The sequence below is a fragment of the Monodelphis domestica genome, chromosome 4 (genome assembly GCF_027887165.1).
Source record: "Monodelphis domestica isolate mMonDom1 chromosome 4, mMonDom1.pri, whole genome shotgun sequence".
Classification (NCBI taxonomy): Eukaryota; Metazoa; Chordata; class Mammalia; order Didelphimorphia; family Didelphidae; genus Monodelphis; species Monodelphis domestica.
In genome coordinates, this window is record NC_077230.1 from 370,979,581 (window position 1) to 370,997,688 (window position 18,108).

The 18,108-nt window shown below is 50.3% G+C and overlaps 1 protein-coding gene across 1 annotated transcript; it reads right to left on the bottom strand.

Moving 5' to 3' along the window:
* Positions 1 to 1,397: 1,397 nt before the first annotated feature.
* On the bottom strand, positions 1,398 to 12,651 carry EDN2 (endothelin 2). Its single transcript, XM_007492921.2, has 5 exons — positions 12,493 to 12,651; positions 10,405 to 10,552; positions 6,968 to 7,090; positions 4,569 to 4,673; positions 1,398 to 3,030 (listed from the first exon to the last, which is right to left on the bottom strand). The coding sequence occupies exons 1-5, from the start codon at positions 12,554 to 12,556 to the stop codon at positions 2,880 to 2,882; spliced, it is 591 nt and encodes a 196-aa protein (XP_007492983.2). The 5' UTR covers positions 12,557 to 12,651; the 3' UTR covers positions 1,398 to 2,879.
* Positions 12,652 to 18,108: the final 5,457 nt, after the last annotated feature.

Below are 18,108 nucleotides of genomic sequence, written 5' to 3' on the forward strand. Positions count from 1 at the left end.
CCTCAGCTTCCTCATCTCTAGAATGAGGGAGCTAGAGTAGAGGACTTCTGAGGTTGCTCAGTTCTAGCTCTAAATAGATAATGATCCTCCTCAATTTCCTGGCTCCCAGACCAGTATATTCCCATCACATCACAGTCTCACATACTTCCCCTTCACACACCATCTCATCTTGCTGTGAGATGTGTCCTAGTATCATCTTCCATCAGAGCTGGAACTAGGAAGGGCTTTATCTGAGGCCATTGACAAACTCCTCATGGAGTTCCCAAGTCCACAGTCACCAAGAAGCCCTTCAGAGTCTTCTACCAGCCTGTGATGCCCCTAGCCTTATCCCATAGTTCAGAGTTGCCAACCTGCTTCCCCTCACTTCATGGGGATGCGGACAAACCATCTCTTGCTACTCTGGGTACCGGGTACTGCTATTGGCATTCTGGTACTAGTACCTGGTACTCTGGGCACAAACTGTCTCCTGCTACTCTGGGTACCAGGCACTGCTATTGGTACTCTGGTACTGGTACCTGGTACTCTGGGCACAAACCATCTCTTGCTACTCTGGGTACCAGGCACTGCTATTGGCATTCAGGTACTGGTACCTGGTACTCTGGGCACAAACCATCTCCTGCTACTCTGGGTACCAGGCACTGCTATTGGCATTCAGGTACTGGTACCTGGTACTCTGGGCACAAACCATCTCTTGCTACTCTGGGTACCAGGCACTGCTATTGGCATTCAGGTACTGGTACCTGGTACTCTGGGCACAAACCATCTCTTGCTACTCTGGGTACCAAGTACTATTATTGGCACTCTGGTACTGGAACCTGGTACTCTGGGCAGCAAACCATCTCTTGCTACTCTGGGTACTGGGCACTGCTATTGGCACTCTGGTACTGGTACCTGGTACTCTGGGCAGCAAACCATCTCCTGCTACTCTGGGTACCAAGTACTATTATTGGCACTCTGGTACTGGTACCTGGTACTCTGGGCAGCAAACCATCTCTTGCTACTCTGGGTACTGGGCACTGCTATTGGCATTCTGGTACTGGTACCTGGTACTCTAGGAGACAAACCATCTCCTGGCTGTGCTATTACTATGGTGGATGCCCGCTGGGCATTGGGCCACACTCCAGATCTCCACCAATGGTTTTTAACTGAGAGAGAGGGGAGGGCTTCCTGGGCATTCTTTCTCCCCACCTCTGACTTAAAGCTCCCAGGAACAGGGACAGGGATGGCTCCTACAGCTTCTCCCTCCTCCCTCACCTTCAACCCAAGCAAAGGCAGGATCTCGCCCAGTGGAGGCCCTTGGTAAATGTTTGCTGAATGAAACCCAGGCGGGGTCCTTTCTTCCCCACTCCCAAGCCCCCTCCCACTGTCTTCCCCTCAAGAAAGGCCAGGAAGGTATTTTTCTATTTATTACAAACAGAGTTTCCATGTAAACAATCCAGTCATTTACAAAATAATAAATATTTGGAATGATCGCAGTGCTACCACAAATAATTTATGTACAGGCCAAGGGAGATAAGGCACTTGTGACCTCATTCCAGTCTTTGGTTTCGTTTAAGGAAAAGGTAACAGAGTCTTGGAGGAAGAAACAGTTGTGCAAAGGTGCCAATAAGGAGACCGATGGATGACGATGGACTTGAGCCTGGACGACAAAGGTCTCCCGGCTCTGGGAGTTGACTTTTGGAACCAGCCACCTCTGAATTTTGAAATGAACCCACAGATGGAGCAGATGGAATGTGGGATCCATTTCTTTAAAGGGAGTCTCAGAGGGCAGCTCTGGGCTTCCCACTCAGTCTGTGCAGAGACTGACTACCTCTGCTGAAGGGTGAAGAGGACCAGAATGGGCAGCCGGGACTGCTGCTGGTGAGCATTGGGCACATCCTGGCCTGAGGCTGCAGTTACCTCCCAGATTCCATGCCTCTATCCATCCATCCATCCATCCATCCATCCATCCATCCATCCATCCATTCACTCATTCATTCATGATTCTCTCTCTCTCTCTCTCTCTCTCTCTCTCTCTCTCTCTCTCTCTCTCTCTCTCTCTCTCTCTCTCTCTCTCTCTCTCTCTCTCTCTCTCTCTCTCTCTCTCTCTCTCTCTCTCTCTCTCTCTCTCTCTCTCTCTCTCTCTCTCCCTCTCCATCATTCAGGATAGAAGCCAGATCTGACCAGAGAGGGCTGTACACTGATGCCTCTGTCTGTATCTCCCGCTGCCCAGCCTGGCACAGGGGACCTTAGACACACAACAGGGCTTCAACAGGATGGAAGATCTAGAACTGAAAGGGAACTTGGACATTATCTAGTCCAGGCCTCCTTCATGTTTCAGAAGAAGAAACTGAATGCCAAGAAGGGAATGGGACTTGCCCAAAGTCAGTTAGGAAGTAGCAGAGCCAGGATTTGAACCCAAGGTCCTCTGATTCCAAATGCATGCTCCTTCCACTATATCACATGGTCCCCTGAAGGAATAAAGGAAGGAATCCAAGGCAGAGAAGGATCCGGGTTGATGAACAATGTTGGAAGAAGAGCAGGGGGAAGAAATAACACTCCAGGGTGGCCCTTTCTGCCACAGGCTGGCCTTGGGTGGGCTGACTTTGGGGTTCCAGGCTGAACTGTCCAAGTGTACCCCATGAATTGGCACAATCCACCATGGACTCCTCTAAGAGGTGCCCAGGATGAGTGAAATGGTCTAGGGTCCCCATGAGACCCCACTGGTCCCAGCAGCAGCAGCAGCATGGTAGAAAGGGGGGTGTGCCAGGGTGTCCAGCATCTGGCACTGTCTCCATCCTCTGCACCTGACTCCAGGCTCCCACATGCCCATACGCTGCCCCTCCTCTGTGCATCCACCTGGGCCAGGAGCTTGGAAGCCCTTGGGAGCCTGGGGTCCTTCAGGCCAATGCTGCTCTGGACAGAGGGCTTGCTTCCTTTCTTTCTTTTTTTCTATCGCTTCCTCCTCTGAGACAGCAGGTTGGGTCCAGAGGCTCCAGGAGACCTGTGCTGCCACCGAGTAAAGCGGGCACCCGGGATGTGGCGATATCCCTGTGAATTGAGAGGATCTGACTTAGGAACCTGCATGCTCAGGCTTTGGCAAAACCTCACTCAGGGGAAAAGGTCTAGACTGTAACAGCTGAACCTGTTCTTCTCAAGAGGATGTTAGAAGGGGGCAGCTGGGTGGCTCAGAGGATTGAGAGCCAGGCTTAGAGATGGGAGGTCCTGGGTTCAAATCTGACCTCAGACACTTCCTAGCTGTATGACTCTGGGTAAGTCACTTGAGCCCCATTGTCTAGCCCTTACAGCTCTTCTGCCTTGGCACCAATACACAGTATTGATTCCAAGATGGAAGGTAAGGGTTTGAAAAAAAAAAGTTAGAAGTGACTCAAGGAACACACAAGGCAGGAAAACATTCTGGTTAATGAACAACGTTGGGAAAAGAGCAAGGAGAAGAAATAACACTCCTGTTTGAGGGCATATTATGGAGGGCCTTGAATGCCAAATTTAGAAATTTATATATCAAACATGAAGTAATTTTGAGGCACGTGAGGGAAACAGCTTAAAAAATCAGGATTAATAGGTAGAATCCTCATTGCTCCTAGTTCTTCCCTCTAGGGCCAACCAGAATAAGACTTTTTCCTTCCTCCCTCTCTTCTTTCTTTCTTTCTTTCTCTTTCTTTCTTTCTTTCTTTCTTTCTTTCTTTCTTTCTTTCTTTCTTTCTTTCTTTCTTTCTTTCTTTCTTTCTTCTTCCTTCCTTCCTTCCTTCCTTCCTTCCTTCCTTCCTTCCTTCCTTCCTTCCTTCCTTCCTTCCTTCCTTCTTTCCTTCTTTCTTTCTTTCTTTCTTTCTTTCTTTCTTTCTTTCTTTCTTTCTTTCCTTTCTTTCTTTCTTTCTTTCTTTCTTTCTTTCTTTCTTTCTTTCTTTCTTTCTTTCTTTCTTTCTTTCTTTCTTTCTTTCTTTCTTTCTTTCTTTCTTTCTTTCTTTCTTTCTTTCTTTCTTTCTCTTCTTTCTCTCTTTCTCTCTTTCTCTCTTTCTCTCTTTCTCTCTCTCTTTCTTTCTCTCTTTCTCTCTTTCTTTCTCTCTTTCTCTCTTTCTTTCTCTTCCTCTCTCTCTCTCTTTCTTTCTTTTTCTTTTTCTTCCTCTCTCTCTCTTTCTTTTTCTTTCAAAAACCCTGACCTTCCATCTTAGAATCAATACTGTGTATTGGCTCCAAGGCAGAAGAGTGGTAAGGGCTAGGCAATGAGGGTGAAGTGACTTGCCCAGGGTCACACAGCTAGGAAGTGTCTGAGGTCACATTTGAACCTAGGACCTTCTGTCTCTAGGGCTAGCTCTCTATCCATTGAGATACCCAGCTGCCCCCTCCCCCAAGAGTTCTTCTAACACTAATTAGCCATTCTAATTTTCACAGTCTCTCTAGGTCTTGCCTTCCTTAGGCTCCGTCCCCCTTGCTTCTTTCATCCTCTCCCCTTAGGACCAGACCTCTGGATCTGCCTTCTCTGGACCCCCAGAAGCTCATCTGTGACCTTTCCAAAGCCGAGCAGTCAGACCTAAACTTAGGGAGCTGAAGCAGGGGCCATGGCAGCTTACCTTAGTGCCCTGAGGAGCCGGCTGCCTGCGCCTGCCTTTGTGTCCTGAAGAAGAGAGGCTACCAAAGGCTCGCTGTGGGAGGGCATCTTTGGCTTGGCCAGGTACCTGAGGGAAAGAGGGTCTGTGTGATTGGTGCTCTGGATACCTGGCATGGGACCTGGGTTCCCCAGTCACTGCCAGGGGCAGCCCTGGTGCTAGGCGGCTCAGGCGGTTGGGAGCTCCAGCCCCTCGGGTGCCTGGTGCCTGGGCACCATTCCCTACACCTGAGAACCCTCCCAGGCGTGTGGTGTGTATGTGTGTGTGTGTGTTTGTGTGTGCTGGGGAGGGGGCAGGCAGAAGGGAGAAGGAAGAAACCCTGAGGTGCCAGTAATCTGGAATCCATTTCCTGTTTCTAAAAAAGGAAGGTCATTCCTTATCCTTCCCATAATCTGTCCACAAAAGCAGCTTCCAGCATGGGCTGCCTCCCGAGGCCACCTGATCTGCTTATATATTCTCTCCAGGAGAGAATGAGTAGAGGAGTCGGAGCTGGCAGAAGTGAGTTCAAATCCCATCTCTACCACGTTGTGGTGCCTTGATGATTTTCCACAATTCACTTAACTTCTCTGACTTTCCTCCTCTGTAAAATGGGTGGGCTGGACTATGTGGCCTCCAAGATCCCTTCCTGCTCTCAAGCTCTGATCCTCTGACTTGATAAAGATGAAACACAGGTGAAAAGCAGTCCCCAGAGAGGGTCCACGTATCCTGCTATGTGCTAGGCACTTAAAAATATATGTATTTTAAACCCTTCCCTGCCATCTTAGAACCAGTCCTGTGTATTGGTTCCAAGGCAGAAGAGTGGTAAAGGCTAGGCAATGAGGGTCAAGTGACTTGCCCAAGGTCACACAGCTAGGAAGTGTCTGAGGCCAGATTTGAACCCAAGACCTTTTGTCTCTAGGTGTGGCTCTCCATCCACTGAGTCACCTAGCTGTCCCATGGTAGACACTTTTTAGGTGCTCACTGATTTCAACTAGATTGACTCTCTCTTGTTTTATAGATGAGGAAACTGAGGCACAGAGCTTTTTTTTTTCCTCCTCTGGTGGGTTGGACTATGTGGCCTCAAAGCCTCAGAAGAGTTTGTGCCAGAGCTAGGAGCCAGGATGAAGGACCCAGAACTCTCCCTGTGAGTAAGCTGATGTCCTCAACTCCTGGTCCCTCTGTCTTTCCTCCATGGGCTCCTGGGGTCTTTGGGGAGGAGTCAGAAAAAGCAAATAGTTTTGAGATCTCAAAGACCTTGATGACTATTTTTTCCATTCATTTGAGTAATCCAAGGCATTTCTGGCCCTCACACACAGTGGAGAGGGTGCTAGACTTGGAGTCAAGAAGACCCGAATTCAAATTCTATCTCTCAGACACATATTAGCTATATGACCACAGGGACTCTCTGAGCCTCAGTTTCCTCATCTGTAAAATGGATGAAGTATTAACAACCACCTCCCAGGGCTACTCTGAGGATCAAATGAGAACATCTGTAAAGTGCTTTTCAAACCATTTAATGCAGTCTATAAATACTACAATAACAACAATGATAATAGCTAACATTTCTAAAGCACTTCATCTGTGCCAGGCACTGCACTTTACAATCATTGTCTCATGCAATCCTCACAACAATCCTGGGAGGTAGATGCCCTAATTATCTGCATTTTACAGTTGAAGACACTGAGGCATAGAGATATTAAGTGACTTGCCCAGGGTCACACAGCTAGTAAGTGTCTGAGGCTGAATTTGAACCCAGGTCTTTCTGATCCCATCCTAGAGCTCTGTATCACATCACCTGGCTGCCATTATTTTTATCATTGCTGCTGTTCTTGATGTTTTATTATTATTATTATTATTATTATTATTATTATTATTATTGTCATTACCATCCTCCCAGCATCTGTGTGAGCCACACAGGACACCCCTATTAGCTTAAGTGGACAGAGGAGGAACCCAACGTTCAGAGAGTTTGTGTAATTTGTTCAAGGTCACACAGCTAAGTGGAGGAGCTGGGATGAGAATCCAAGCCTCTTGCCACTGAGCCATCGACTGCTCAATAGATGTGGCAGGAAATATCGGTGTGCTGGTACTGAGGAAGCCAGGTCCCAAGTGTTCCCAGGGGTGGCCTGATCCTTGCTAAAGCTGCTGCTCTCCTTGGTCCCCCTCCTTCCAGAACAGGGTATCCCAGGAGCCCTGCAGCCTTTCTAGGAGGATCAGAAAGAGCTCCTGGCTGCCCAATAGAGACAGAAGATCCGACTTTCCAGTTTAGAGGGGGGCCTCAGCTGAGTCTCTAGGGAGCCCCCCTTTCCCCAGCCTCTGGAGTGTAGCCGTGCCCTCAGCTTTTGTGCCCCCCCTGTTTTTCCCTGCCTGCAGCAGGCCCTCACCTTGGCTGGGGCAGGTGACAGAAGGTGGCACAGGTGTGGTCTCTGGAGCTGGCACACTCACACCTGCTCAGGGCTCGGCGGCGGCGCCTTGGCGGGTTTCCCAGGCCGTAAGGAGTGGTCTGTCTGTTAGGACGGGGAGAAGAGGAGAGGAAGAGAAGACGGGAGGGGAGGAGAGATAGGGAGAGAATCCAGTTAGCCAGGCTCCAAAGCAAAGGGATTTGACAAAGAACCCTGAGGTGGCTGCCACCAGCAGAGCCAAGGGCATGGAGGAAGCCTCCAGCTAGAAAGCGGAGGAAACAGGCTTGGGGAAACACTCTCGCCCACAGCCTCCCCAGCCCAGGCTCTTCTCCCTGGGCCCTGGCTGACACATTGGGGACAGAGAGGAGCTGAGGGGGGAAAGGTTGGGCCACACTTACTACCTGGGTGACCTGAGGGTCACAGGATCATAAATCTGACCCTGGAAGGGAGACAAGAAACTCTCTCTGGGGAAACTGAGGTTCAAGGGTTTAAATGACTTGCCCCAAATCAAAGGGGTAACAGGTAATTATTTTTGTTCAGTCATTTTTAGTCATGTCTGACTCTTCATGACTCCATTTGGAGTTTTCTTGGCAAAAGTGGTTGGCCATTTCCTTCACCAGATTATTTGATAGATGAGGAAACGGAGGCAAATTGGCTCAAATGACTTATCCAAGAACACAGTTGTATGTATCTGAGGCCGGATTTGAACTCAGGAAGATGAGTCTTTCTGACTCTGGGTCTGGCACTATGGTACCTCCTAGCTGCTCTCAGGTAATTAGAAGTGGGATTTGAACCCATTTCCTATCCCCTAGACAATATTTCCCCCTCTAGGAAATGAAAAGATTAGACTAGATGACCTTGGAGGTCCCTTCCAGTTCTGTATTCCAATGGAAAGATGAGTGGCCGTGGAGTCTCAGACTCTTGACCACTGGCTCTGACCATGATGTCTGTGTGATGGTGGATGGGCTACCCAGCCTCAATATTCTCAGTGCAGAGAGAAGCAAGCTGGATCCTGGGACTGGAGCCAAAAGAGACCTTATAGGTTCATCTCTTCCAACCTCCTGGATTTACAAATAAGGAAACTGAGGCACAAAGGACTCAAGGAACTTGCCCAAGGCATCAGGTAGAAAGTATCAGAGATGGATTTGAACCCAGGTTTATTTCTAACAATGGTATCAACTCTAAGACTCTTCTAAGAGCATTTTATGAACAGCAGAGGGAGCTCAGGCTGGGCCAAAGCCACTGCCCCAGGCTCTATTGGAGGGGATTCTCCAACTCATAGGTGGCCATCTTGCCCAGTGGGGCTCAGCGCAGGGGTCAGGGACTGCTTGCCTACACTGGCTCTGTGGTCTGTGCCACCCAGTCATTCCAGGCTCCTTATCAGCTGGTGTGGGAACGAGGTGCAGCAATTACTTAAGCCACTGATCAATCAGGCATTGATTAATGATGGTAACAGGGACGTCGCTGGCCTGTGCCAACCCTCTGGGGTTCAAGGAGGGAGAGTCAGCCATTCAGTACCTCTCCCAAACCCACCTCCGGTGGTGGGCATGCTGGCTCCCGGACAGGGACTGCCTTCTCATTACTGCCGGAAAGAAGGCAGCCAAGTTCCCTGCCGACTTTCTCTCTTGGCTTTCACCCTGGCAAGCAGGGAACCTGGCAACCCAGGTGAGCCCACACCCAGGGTGCTGGGCCTCTGTTTGGTCTGCTGGGGCAGAGACAACAACAGAGTCACGTGAGGCAGCAAGGTCGCCCAGGCTGGGCTGGCAGGGAGCTGCGTGTGGGTGGAGAATAGGGCGGTGAGTGGGGCTGGCTTCCTCTGAGCCAGAGCTGGACTGGGCGCAGGGAGCACGGATCTGGGCACATTCTGACCTTGCAAGGGTGTGTGGGAACCCCACAGCCTGTGGGACAAGGAGGGACTAGAGAAGGGATTCTAGAACCCCACATCCCCACAGAAACTAGCTGGGCACTTTCTGGCTATACAGCGGGCATTGGATGTGGCCAGAATCACCGAGACAGCAGGCAGGGACTAGCAGAAATGCCCTCCAGTAGTAAAGGCAAAACTCCTTCTAGACAAGGAATCTCTGTGTGTGTGTGTGTGTGTGTGTGTGTGTGTGTGTGTGTGTGTGTGTGTGTGTGTATGTGTTTAGATTTTTTAAACCCTCACCTTTCGTCTTAGAATTAATACCGTGTATCGGTTCCAAGGCAGAACAGTGAGGACTAGGCAATGGTTAAGTGACTTGCCCAGGGTCACACCAGCTAGGAAGTATCTGAGCCCAGATTTGAAGCCAGGCACTCCAATCTCTGGACCTGGCTCTCAATCCACTGAGCCACCCAGCTGCCACTGAAATATACATCTTAATGGAAGCTAAGAGTTTCCTCAAAAATGAAGACAATCACTTAGAGTCCTAGCCTGGCTCAGCAGATTTGTGTCTCAGAGTTCATCTTGTGTATCTAGATGGATAGAGCACTAGACCTGGAGTTCAAATCCAGCCTCGGACACTTACTAGCTGTGTGACCCTAGGCAAGTCACTTAAATGTGACCTGTCTCAGTTTCCTAAACTGTAAAAATGGGGATAATAAGTGCATCTATTTGCAGGATTGTTGCGAGAATCAAATGAGATAATATATGTTCAATGCCTTGCAAAACATCAGAATATTAAATATATATGTATATATATATATGTGCTAGCTATTATTATTACTATAATCAGTCACATGATTATTGGGATTATCATTTCGAGATTGGGAAAGTGTGGCCCAGAGAAGGGGATTGACTTGGCCAAGGTCAAAACTTCAAGCAAGTAGCAAATCCACACACTATGTCCCTGGGCTCTTGGTCTTATTGCCTCCATAGCAGAAAATAGAAAAAAAGCTCTGACACTGAAGATCATGCGATCGAAGCTGTAGAGCTAGAAGGAAGCTTAGAGCCCATCTAATCCAACCCTTTCATTTTACAGATGAGGAAACTGAGGCTGAGAGCAGTAATAAAGTGGTTTGCCCAGTCACACAGAGAGCAACAATGCCAGAATTGGAACCTAGGTCCTTTGACTGCATAGCATTGATTTGAGTCTTTCTGTCCCTCAGTTTTCCCATAAAGTGAAGGAATAATAAATCTCACAGATTCCACCTCATGGGAGAAAAATGCCACAGCAGTGAGTTGGCATTATTATTATTATAGTTATTACTAATTATGATTGTTTTTCCTGGGCTTTGGTTTTTAGGGCTCTTTGTGCCCCTCTTCTTCTTAATGGGAATCTTTCAGGCAGCAAGCCTGAGGAAGTCTGGATCTAACGGCCACCTGGAGGGGCCCCATGGACGCCTCCTTCCAGCCTCCCCATCCCCATACCCGCTACTCTCACGCACACTTAACAGCACACCAAGAGGATATTTGCCACCTCACTAGGGGGCTGCCCACTTACCCTGGCGTGTTTACCCAGATGATGTCCAAGTGGCAAAAGTAGACGCATTCCTTATCTAGCCAGCTGTTGCAGGAACATCTCTTGATGCGCAAGTGGCTGCTTTTGGCTCCGGAGGCAGGCGGGGATCCTGGAGGCAGATGGCCCTTCCCTACACAGGCGGACGGAGGAGGAGAGAAAAAGAACTCCTATGTCTCTGGGGCCACACGTTTACAAAGGACTTTTCTCATAGCCACCCCGTGGGCTGGGCAGCCCGAATGCTATTTCTCCCATTTTACAGAGGAGGAAACTGAGGCTCAGGAGGGTCAATGCCTTGTCCACAGTAACAAGCCCTCTATCCACCGAACCACCAAGTCCAGCGCTATTTTTACTGTATGCAGGCTACCTCTCCAGGAGAAATGGGTCAGGTGTGGTGGCTCCTCCCTTTGCCAACCCAGGAATGTAAATGCAGCTGGAGCCTCCCTGCAGAGGATTAGGGCCATCTCGGCCTGCCTGGCAGGTCTTATTGCAGCAGCCAGCAACATGCTGGCCCTGTCAGGGCTATAAAGGCCCTCCCTTGCATAATCTAGGAAGTTGGAAAGTTCATGCCACAGCCCGAAACATTAAGTAGAAGGGGGAAAACACCCAGGCACTACCTGAGACCAGGAAATGGGCAGCAGGCAGCAAAAGACCCCAGGAAAGAGGCATTGTCACTGCAACATGCATGCAGACCCAGAGGGCGAGGGGGGGGCTGGCTGCTCAGTGTTGGGTACACCCCTGGCATGCATTCATGCATACACAGAGGGCACCAGGAAGGACCCTCGGCCCCATGAGGGCTCAGCCCATTCTGTGCAACAGGGGGACTTCAATGATGCATTGCTTCTGGCCTCAACTTCTTCCTAGGGCTGCCTTCGCCCTCTCCCCAACTACGAGGGTGCAAGAGGCACCAGACCTTGGCACCTCTTGCTATTCCCCAGCCACTCAAGCAGCAGCCAGCTAAGGCTGTCTCCCAAGGGAGTCTCAGTAGGCAGTAGAGGCTGGGGGTGCCATCTCATGAGATTATCTCAGGAAGGGAGGTCAGACCACCAGCACTGTGCAAATGCAAGGGGCAGCTATGGCCAGGGGGGAGGGGGAGAAGCTGCAAGCCAGACAGACCCGGAGACCTCCGAGCACAGCCAGGCTGAGAGGGACAGGCACAGAGACAGCTGCACAGACCCAGGGATTCGGGCAGATGCACGGGCATCCAGAGACGGGGAGACCCGGAGAAAGAAGCATATGGACAGATGCAGAGACAGGGAGAGACAGGCCCAGAGACACACATGGCCAGATGCGCAGACACACGGTGACAGGGGCCGGCACAGAGACACAGACGGACAGATGCAGAGACAAAGCCCAGAGACACACAGAGACAGATGTGCAGACACAAGGAGACAGTGAAGCACACAGAGACAGAGATGGAGAGACAAAGTCCAGAAACACAAGCAGACTGCAGACATGAAGAGACAGTGAAGTACAGAGACAGAGCTGCAGAGACAAAGCCCAGAGACCCAAGCAGATGTGCAGAGACAGTGAAGCACATAGAGACAGAGACACAGAGATGCAGAGAGACAGTGAAGCACACAGGGACAGAGACAAAGCCCAGAGACCCAAGCAGATGTGCAGAGACAGTGGAACACACAGGGACAGAGGCAGACAGACGCATAGGCACGGAGAGACGGACCCAGAGACACGGGGAGCCAGATGCGCAGAGACAGCGTAGCCCAGAGTTAGAGTCAGAGAGACGCAGAGACAAAGCTCAGGAACACAGACTGATGTACAGGCACACAGAGACAGGGACGGAGATGGACAGAGACAGAGACTAAGACCAATGCACAGACAGGCAGCTGAGAGCGTCAGATGGTCAGATAGAGACAGAGAGACCTGCAGAGACAGACACGGACCGAGCCAGAGAGACCCGCGAGCGCGGAGCCTGAGAGGCTGGGGAGAGAAGCAGTCGCATGCAGAGGCGCCTCAGGGCGCAGGGGTGAAGGGTGCAGCGGGGCCCCCGGGGCTGGGGTCCCCGCCGCGAGCGCCTCTTGCAGGAGTGCTGCTGAGCTGGGCTCCGGATCTCACCTTCGTGCAGAACGAAGAGCAGGGTGAGCGCCACGGAACACCAGCGGGCTGTAGGGGTGACCATGGCGGGCCCGGGAGCGGGAGATCTGGACAGACAGAGCGCGGCTGGCAAGCTGGGCAGGCTGGGCGGGCAGCAGCCACCTGTCACTCTCAGCGCCCGGAGCCTGCTCTGAGCGCCCAAGCTGTGCCTCCGCGTCTCTTATAGCCGCGCGTGCGGGGAGAGCGCCCCGCCCCTGCCGTGGGCTGGGGCTCGCCCTGCAAACCTGGCTCGTGAGCCAGTCCGGGCAGCCCCCCCTCTCCCTTCCCCTCCCACCGGGCTCATTCCAGCGCCACAGCTCACCCAGCCCGCGCCTCCTCCCCTCCCTCCCCTTTCCTTTCCCTAGGCTCCCGGCTCGCCCTGGGCCCCAGGAGCTCAGCACCTCCCAGTGCACCCTGGCTCACCAGCCCATCCGTGCACAAGCTAGTCGGAGGCCCTGGGTGGGGGTGCAGAGGCGGCGAACCTAGCCTGGAAAGCCCGTGGGACTTCCAGAAGGGAGATCAGCTGGGGCACACTGGGGCTTTGGGAACGTTGCTCCAGGCCTCAGTTTCTCCACCTGTCACATGCTGATGTTGAATGGGATAATTAAGAACCTTTCCAGATTTGATTTTCTGTGTTCCACGTTCTAAGCTCTCTCCAGTTTTGACTTGCTACATGCTAAGTCAGGTCCCTTCCACCATTGCACACATTCCAAGGGCCCTTCTTATGGAACATTCTAGATCCTGAGGCTCTTTCCATCTCCCACAGTGGGTCCGGGAAGAGAATTCAGGGAGTTTGTGAACTTCGAAGGTGCAAAAGTCTTATTTTCCTGAATATTTGCTTTCTTTTGCATTCCTCTGCATTGCTTTTATTCTGAGAAGGGGTCCATGGATCTCATCAGACTGCCCAAGGGAACCAAGGCATGCAGAAAGCTTAAGGACCCTGGATTTGAGAGGCCTCTTCTAGTTCTGCCCTCCCATTTTTGGTGGTCTCTTCCAGCTCTGATCTTCTTCCTTCTGTGTCCTCAGGGCCCTCTCAGCTTAGTCACAGTCCCTTATTCTGGGATTCTGAGCTGGAGGGGGAGAAGAAGGCACATGGGAGAGAACCTCCTCTCAGATCATGAGGGAGCAGGGCTTCAGCCCTGGGGATCCATAAAGGAAAGGCTTCTTTAAGGGTGTCCCTCGGGAAGTTAAAACTAGTGAGGAAGTGCCTTACTAGTGGAAAGAACATTGATTTAGGAGTAGAGAGACTTGGCTCCCTTCCCACTGACAAGAAGCCAGCCCTACTGTCTGTATGCCCTTGTACTAATCACTGCTGCTTTCTGGGTCTCAGTTTCTCAATTTGTAAAATGTCCTACTCACCCCATTAGACATAAATGCCTTGAAGGCAAGGAATGTGTTGATTCTCATCTTCCTGTCTCCTAGTGCTGAGAACATGATAGGAAATCACTCCTTGTGGAGTTAAATGAAGGGGATTGAACAATCTTTGAGGCCCTTTTCTCATTTTACTCCAGCTGTGGGGGAAAGAGGGCTTGTAAAAGAGAGGAGAGAGTTGGAGGGAGAAGTGAGGGAAGCAGTGCAAAAAAGGAGGGCAAGAGAGCTCTGGGAAAAGCAGGAGATAAAAGAGAGCAGGGGAATCTAGAGGAGAAAGGTGAAGGGGAGAAGCTTGGGGAGAAGAAGAGGGGGGCTGTCTGTAAGAGACAGGAGGAGCTGTAGTGGAAAGGGGGGAGCTGTGGGAAGACTGCAAATGAAGTGTTACTTAGGGTTAGGGTTGGGAGAATCGGGTTTTCAAGTTTATTTTTCTCAGAAAATCTTTCCCTATTAGAGCCCTAAATGGAGAACTTCCAGATCAGAGCAAGGGCAGACCCAGATCTCCTAAGAGAAAGGACAGATTTCTCTAGCTCAGAAGGAAGGGTTGAGGTCTGCTTTTGCATAAAACTAAAGCATTTCTTTGGTGCTTTAAGGATTACAAAGCTCTTTCCTTGCAATAATCCTGTGAGGGAAGAAATGAAGCATTATCACCCCCATTTTAGACATGAAGACACTGAGGCCAGGAGAGGTTCGGTAACCACAGCTGGTAAGCAGAGGAGCCAGGAATCAGACCCAGGTTTCCAGATTCCCCTACTCACCAAATGATGCTGCAGGCTTCCTTAGAATGGTTTTTGAGAAGACTTGGGAGAGCTGAAGAAGGAAATATATACTGTCTGAATCATTTTCCCTGAAAAAGAGAAATCTGGGGGATGAAAAAGAGGCCCCCTCCTGCCAGACTGAGCCCCCCAGGTTTGCATGGCCATGGCAGATGGTGGCACTGTCCTTAGGGCTAGGAGAAATAGGGGCCAGAGAAGCCCTTCCCACCAAATTCTGTGGGGAAAGGATCCTACCCGATGAAGAAGCCCAGAGAAAGGAAGAAAGGGGGAGTAATCAGGGCTGGATCTATGGGTATAATGCCTCCCCAGAGGCAGCTGCTCCTATTCCTTCCTGCGGGTTCCCCTGGGGAGAGAGCCAGGTCTTCTTGGCTGGGTCAAGGCAGGAGGCAGGCCTATCCTGCTGTGCTAACCCTGATGCATCACTAACTTTTATTTTCTTTTGTCATTTATGAGAGGAGTGTTTATAGCAACAAATACACCAGAGATTAGTTTTTCTAGATAAAGAGGTGGCTAGGTGATGTAGTGGAGGGAGCCATAAACTTGGAGTCATTCAGAACAAACTCGAGTTTGAGTCTTGCTTAAGATTCTGGCTATCTCTCCCTCCCTGTCTCTCTCTCTCTCCCTCTCTCCCTTTCTCCCTTTCTCTCTCCTTCCCTCCCTCTGTCTCTCTGTCTCTCTGTCTCTCTGTCTCTCTCTCTCTCTCTCTCTCTCTCTCTCTCTCTCTCTCTCTCTCTCTCTCTCTCTCTCTCTCTCTCTCTGTCTCTCTCTCTGTCTCTCTCCCTCTCTGTCTCTTTCTCCTCTCTCTGTCTCTCTGTCTCTCTGTCTCTCTGTCTCTCTCTCTCTCTCTCTCCCCCTGTCTTTCTTCCTTCCTCTGTCTGTTTTGTCTATCTGCCTCTGTATCTCTCTCCCATCTCTGTCTTTCTCCCTTTCTCTCATTTTCTCTCTCACTCTCACACACACTCAGTCACTCACTCTCTCACACATTCTCTGTCTCTTTCTCCTCCTCCCTTTCTCTCCCCTTTTCCCCCTCACTTCCTCTCCTCTCTTTGCAAGTCATTCAATCACCCCATGCCTCAGTTTCCTCCCCTATACAATGATAGAGTTGGATGAATGTTCCAAGGTCTTTAAGATTCATTCTGGCTCTTGATCTATTATCTTATGATCAACCCTTGTGTGTGTGTGTGTGTGTGTGTGTGTGTGTGTGTGTGTGTGTGTGTGTGGTGGGGCATGAGCCTGATTTGATCAAGGAATGCAGGACAGTAGCCATCTTCCAGAGGAAAGCAGAAGCCATTTAGAAGAGAGACTGGGGTGCAGGAGGGGGGTACCTGGGCTGAACAGAGGACAAAGTGGGCCTTCCTATGGCAGAGGGAGGAGGCAGGAAGGGCTCCAGGAAAGACAGACCCTGTAGCCTTTCCATTCTCTTTCAGCTAGACTGTGAACTGTTGAGGGAAATGGTGCCTTATCTAAACTTTGTTATTTCTCTCCTGAAGGCAGTGAGTGATTAGTAAATGACCACTCAATTGCCCATCTCCCTGCTGCCCTCTCTGGTTCTGCTCACTTGAGGCTGCCTCCTCAGGCTCTGGATTCATTTTCTCCTTACTGAGAACCCTCTCTTCCTTCCTGCTCTTGTTCAGGGGCTCTCTCCTCCAGAAGAGAGGGGACACTGGAAGCAGGGAGGCCAGAGTTGAGGTTGGGGTGAAGGAACTGAGAATGTTTATCATATAGAAGAGAAGCCTGGGGTCAGGGAGGCAGCAGAGCTATCCTCAAGTCTTTGAAACCTTTGAAGGCAAGAGTGGAATCCATATCCTGGCTGTGGCATCAGACATCTCTATTCCTCAGTCCATACTCTGAGATCATCCATTGAAGAGAAGGTAGTTGGCGTTTCCTCTCCTGGGAGTTCCCTATGCCAGGGAATCAGGTCTGAACCCAGTTCCTCATGTACAAGTGGGATTGGCCACATTCTACTGGGCTCCAGAAGGCTCCTCAGAGCAGGGGATCCTGAGATTTAAGTTACTAGATGGTGGCACTGTCCCAAAGTGCTGGCTTCCCTCCATTGGAAGTGTGTAAGAGTAAACCGAGTGACCAGTGGGCAGCTCTGCTGTGGTAGGGATTCTTGGGCAGGTCTTGAGGACCCTGGAATTCTACTTCCTCTGTTTTCCTGGAGCGCTTTATCTGGATCTTGCCTTGCCCTTACTGCATGCTATCTTCTTCCATCCTTATTTATGTGGATATTCCATATCCCCTCTATTAGACCGTAAGCCCTTGGAGGGTAAGGAATATGGCATGTCCCTACTTTACCTGCTTGGAACCTAGTACATAGTAAGTGCTTAATAAATGCTTATAAGACCATTAGATTGTAAGCTCCTTGAGGGCAGGGATGATTCCCTCCCCCTTTTTGTATAGCTACCACTTAGCACAGTGCCTGGCACACAATAGGTGCTCAATAAATGTTTATTAAATTAAATAGAATCTATTAGGGATGGGGGAGGGGGCTTTAGAGCCTCAGCCTAGATGTTCTGAGGTCTTCTTTCTAGTTTCTGCTCTGCTTCAATGTGCTGTGTGACTCTGAGCAGTACTCTTTCCCTCTCTGGGGCTCAATAAAGTGGCTCATTAGGAAGCCAGAAATGCTCTCAGGATGTGAGAAAACCAATGGCAAAGCAGGGAGGAGGGCCACAATGTTTAATCTGGGTACTAATGCTTGGAGCAGGAGAGGACAATAGAGGAACTGGAAGCCTAGAGTCTGGGAAACATAATAGGAGAATTAATTACTGGGAGAGGAGGGGGGGAAAGCCTGGCCCCGCTTGGAGGGGGTGACGCCACCAGCACCGGTGATACCAGCTCGATGGCCCCCAGAGCCTTGTAGGGGATGGACCTGGGAGCTGGGCCGGCCTGTCCCAGCTCCGATTTCCCTGCTTCTGGCCCGCTCCAGGTGATTGGGCGAAGAAAGAATATTCTTGAAATGGAGATGGCAAAGCTGAGCCGACCAGGCCTTATAAGACAGAAAAGTTACGGGAAAAGGACTCATGCTATTGGAGAGAGGAGACTTCCAGGTAAAGGGAATTAAATGGAGTTAAATATACACCCTACAGCGCCTGGGTGCTTTCGAGGTCCATGTAGGAGCAAAACAAAGGGGCAGAACCCAGGGAGCTTATGACTACCAGAACAAAGGGAGGATTTCTCTGCACCCAAAAATAGTTTGGCTCTGTGGATGAGGCTCCTAAGTGCCAAAGGAGGTGGCGTCCTTAGGAGGAAAGTTAGAGGGAAGGATGGTTTGGCTCAAAAGGCCCTAACTTTTGAGTCAGAAGACCTGGGTTCAAATCTGGACCCTGCTGTTTACATTAGTTGTGTGACCTTTGGCCATTCACTTTCCCCCCATGATTTTTTCCCTAAATAGAAACTACCCAGGTTTTACTGATATAATTCATCCAGGTCTAAAATTACATAAATAAAACTT

Bases quoted from the DNA above. Each gene is read 5' to 3' on its own strand.
- EDN2 (XM_007492921.2), bottom strand. From the start codon at position 12,556: ATGGTCACCCCTACAGCCCGCTGGTGTTCCGTGGCGCTCACCCTGCTC. The intron at 4,674-6,967 runs GTGAGGGCCTGC...TCTTTCCCTCAG, and splicing joins TGTCACCTGCCCCAGCCAAG to GTACCTGGCCAAGCCAAAGA. The intron at 3,031-4,568 runs GTAAGCTGCCAT...CTCAATTCACAG, and splicing joins CGGCTCCTCAGGGCACTAAG to GGATATCGCCACATCCCGGG.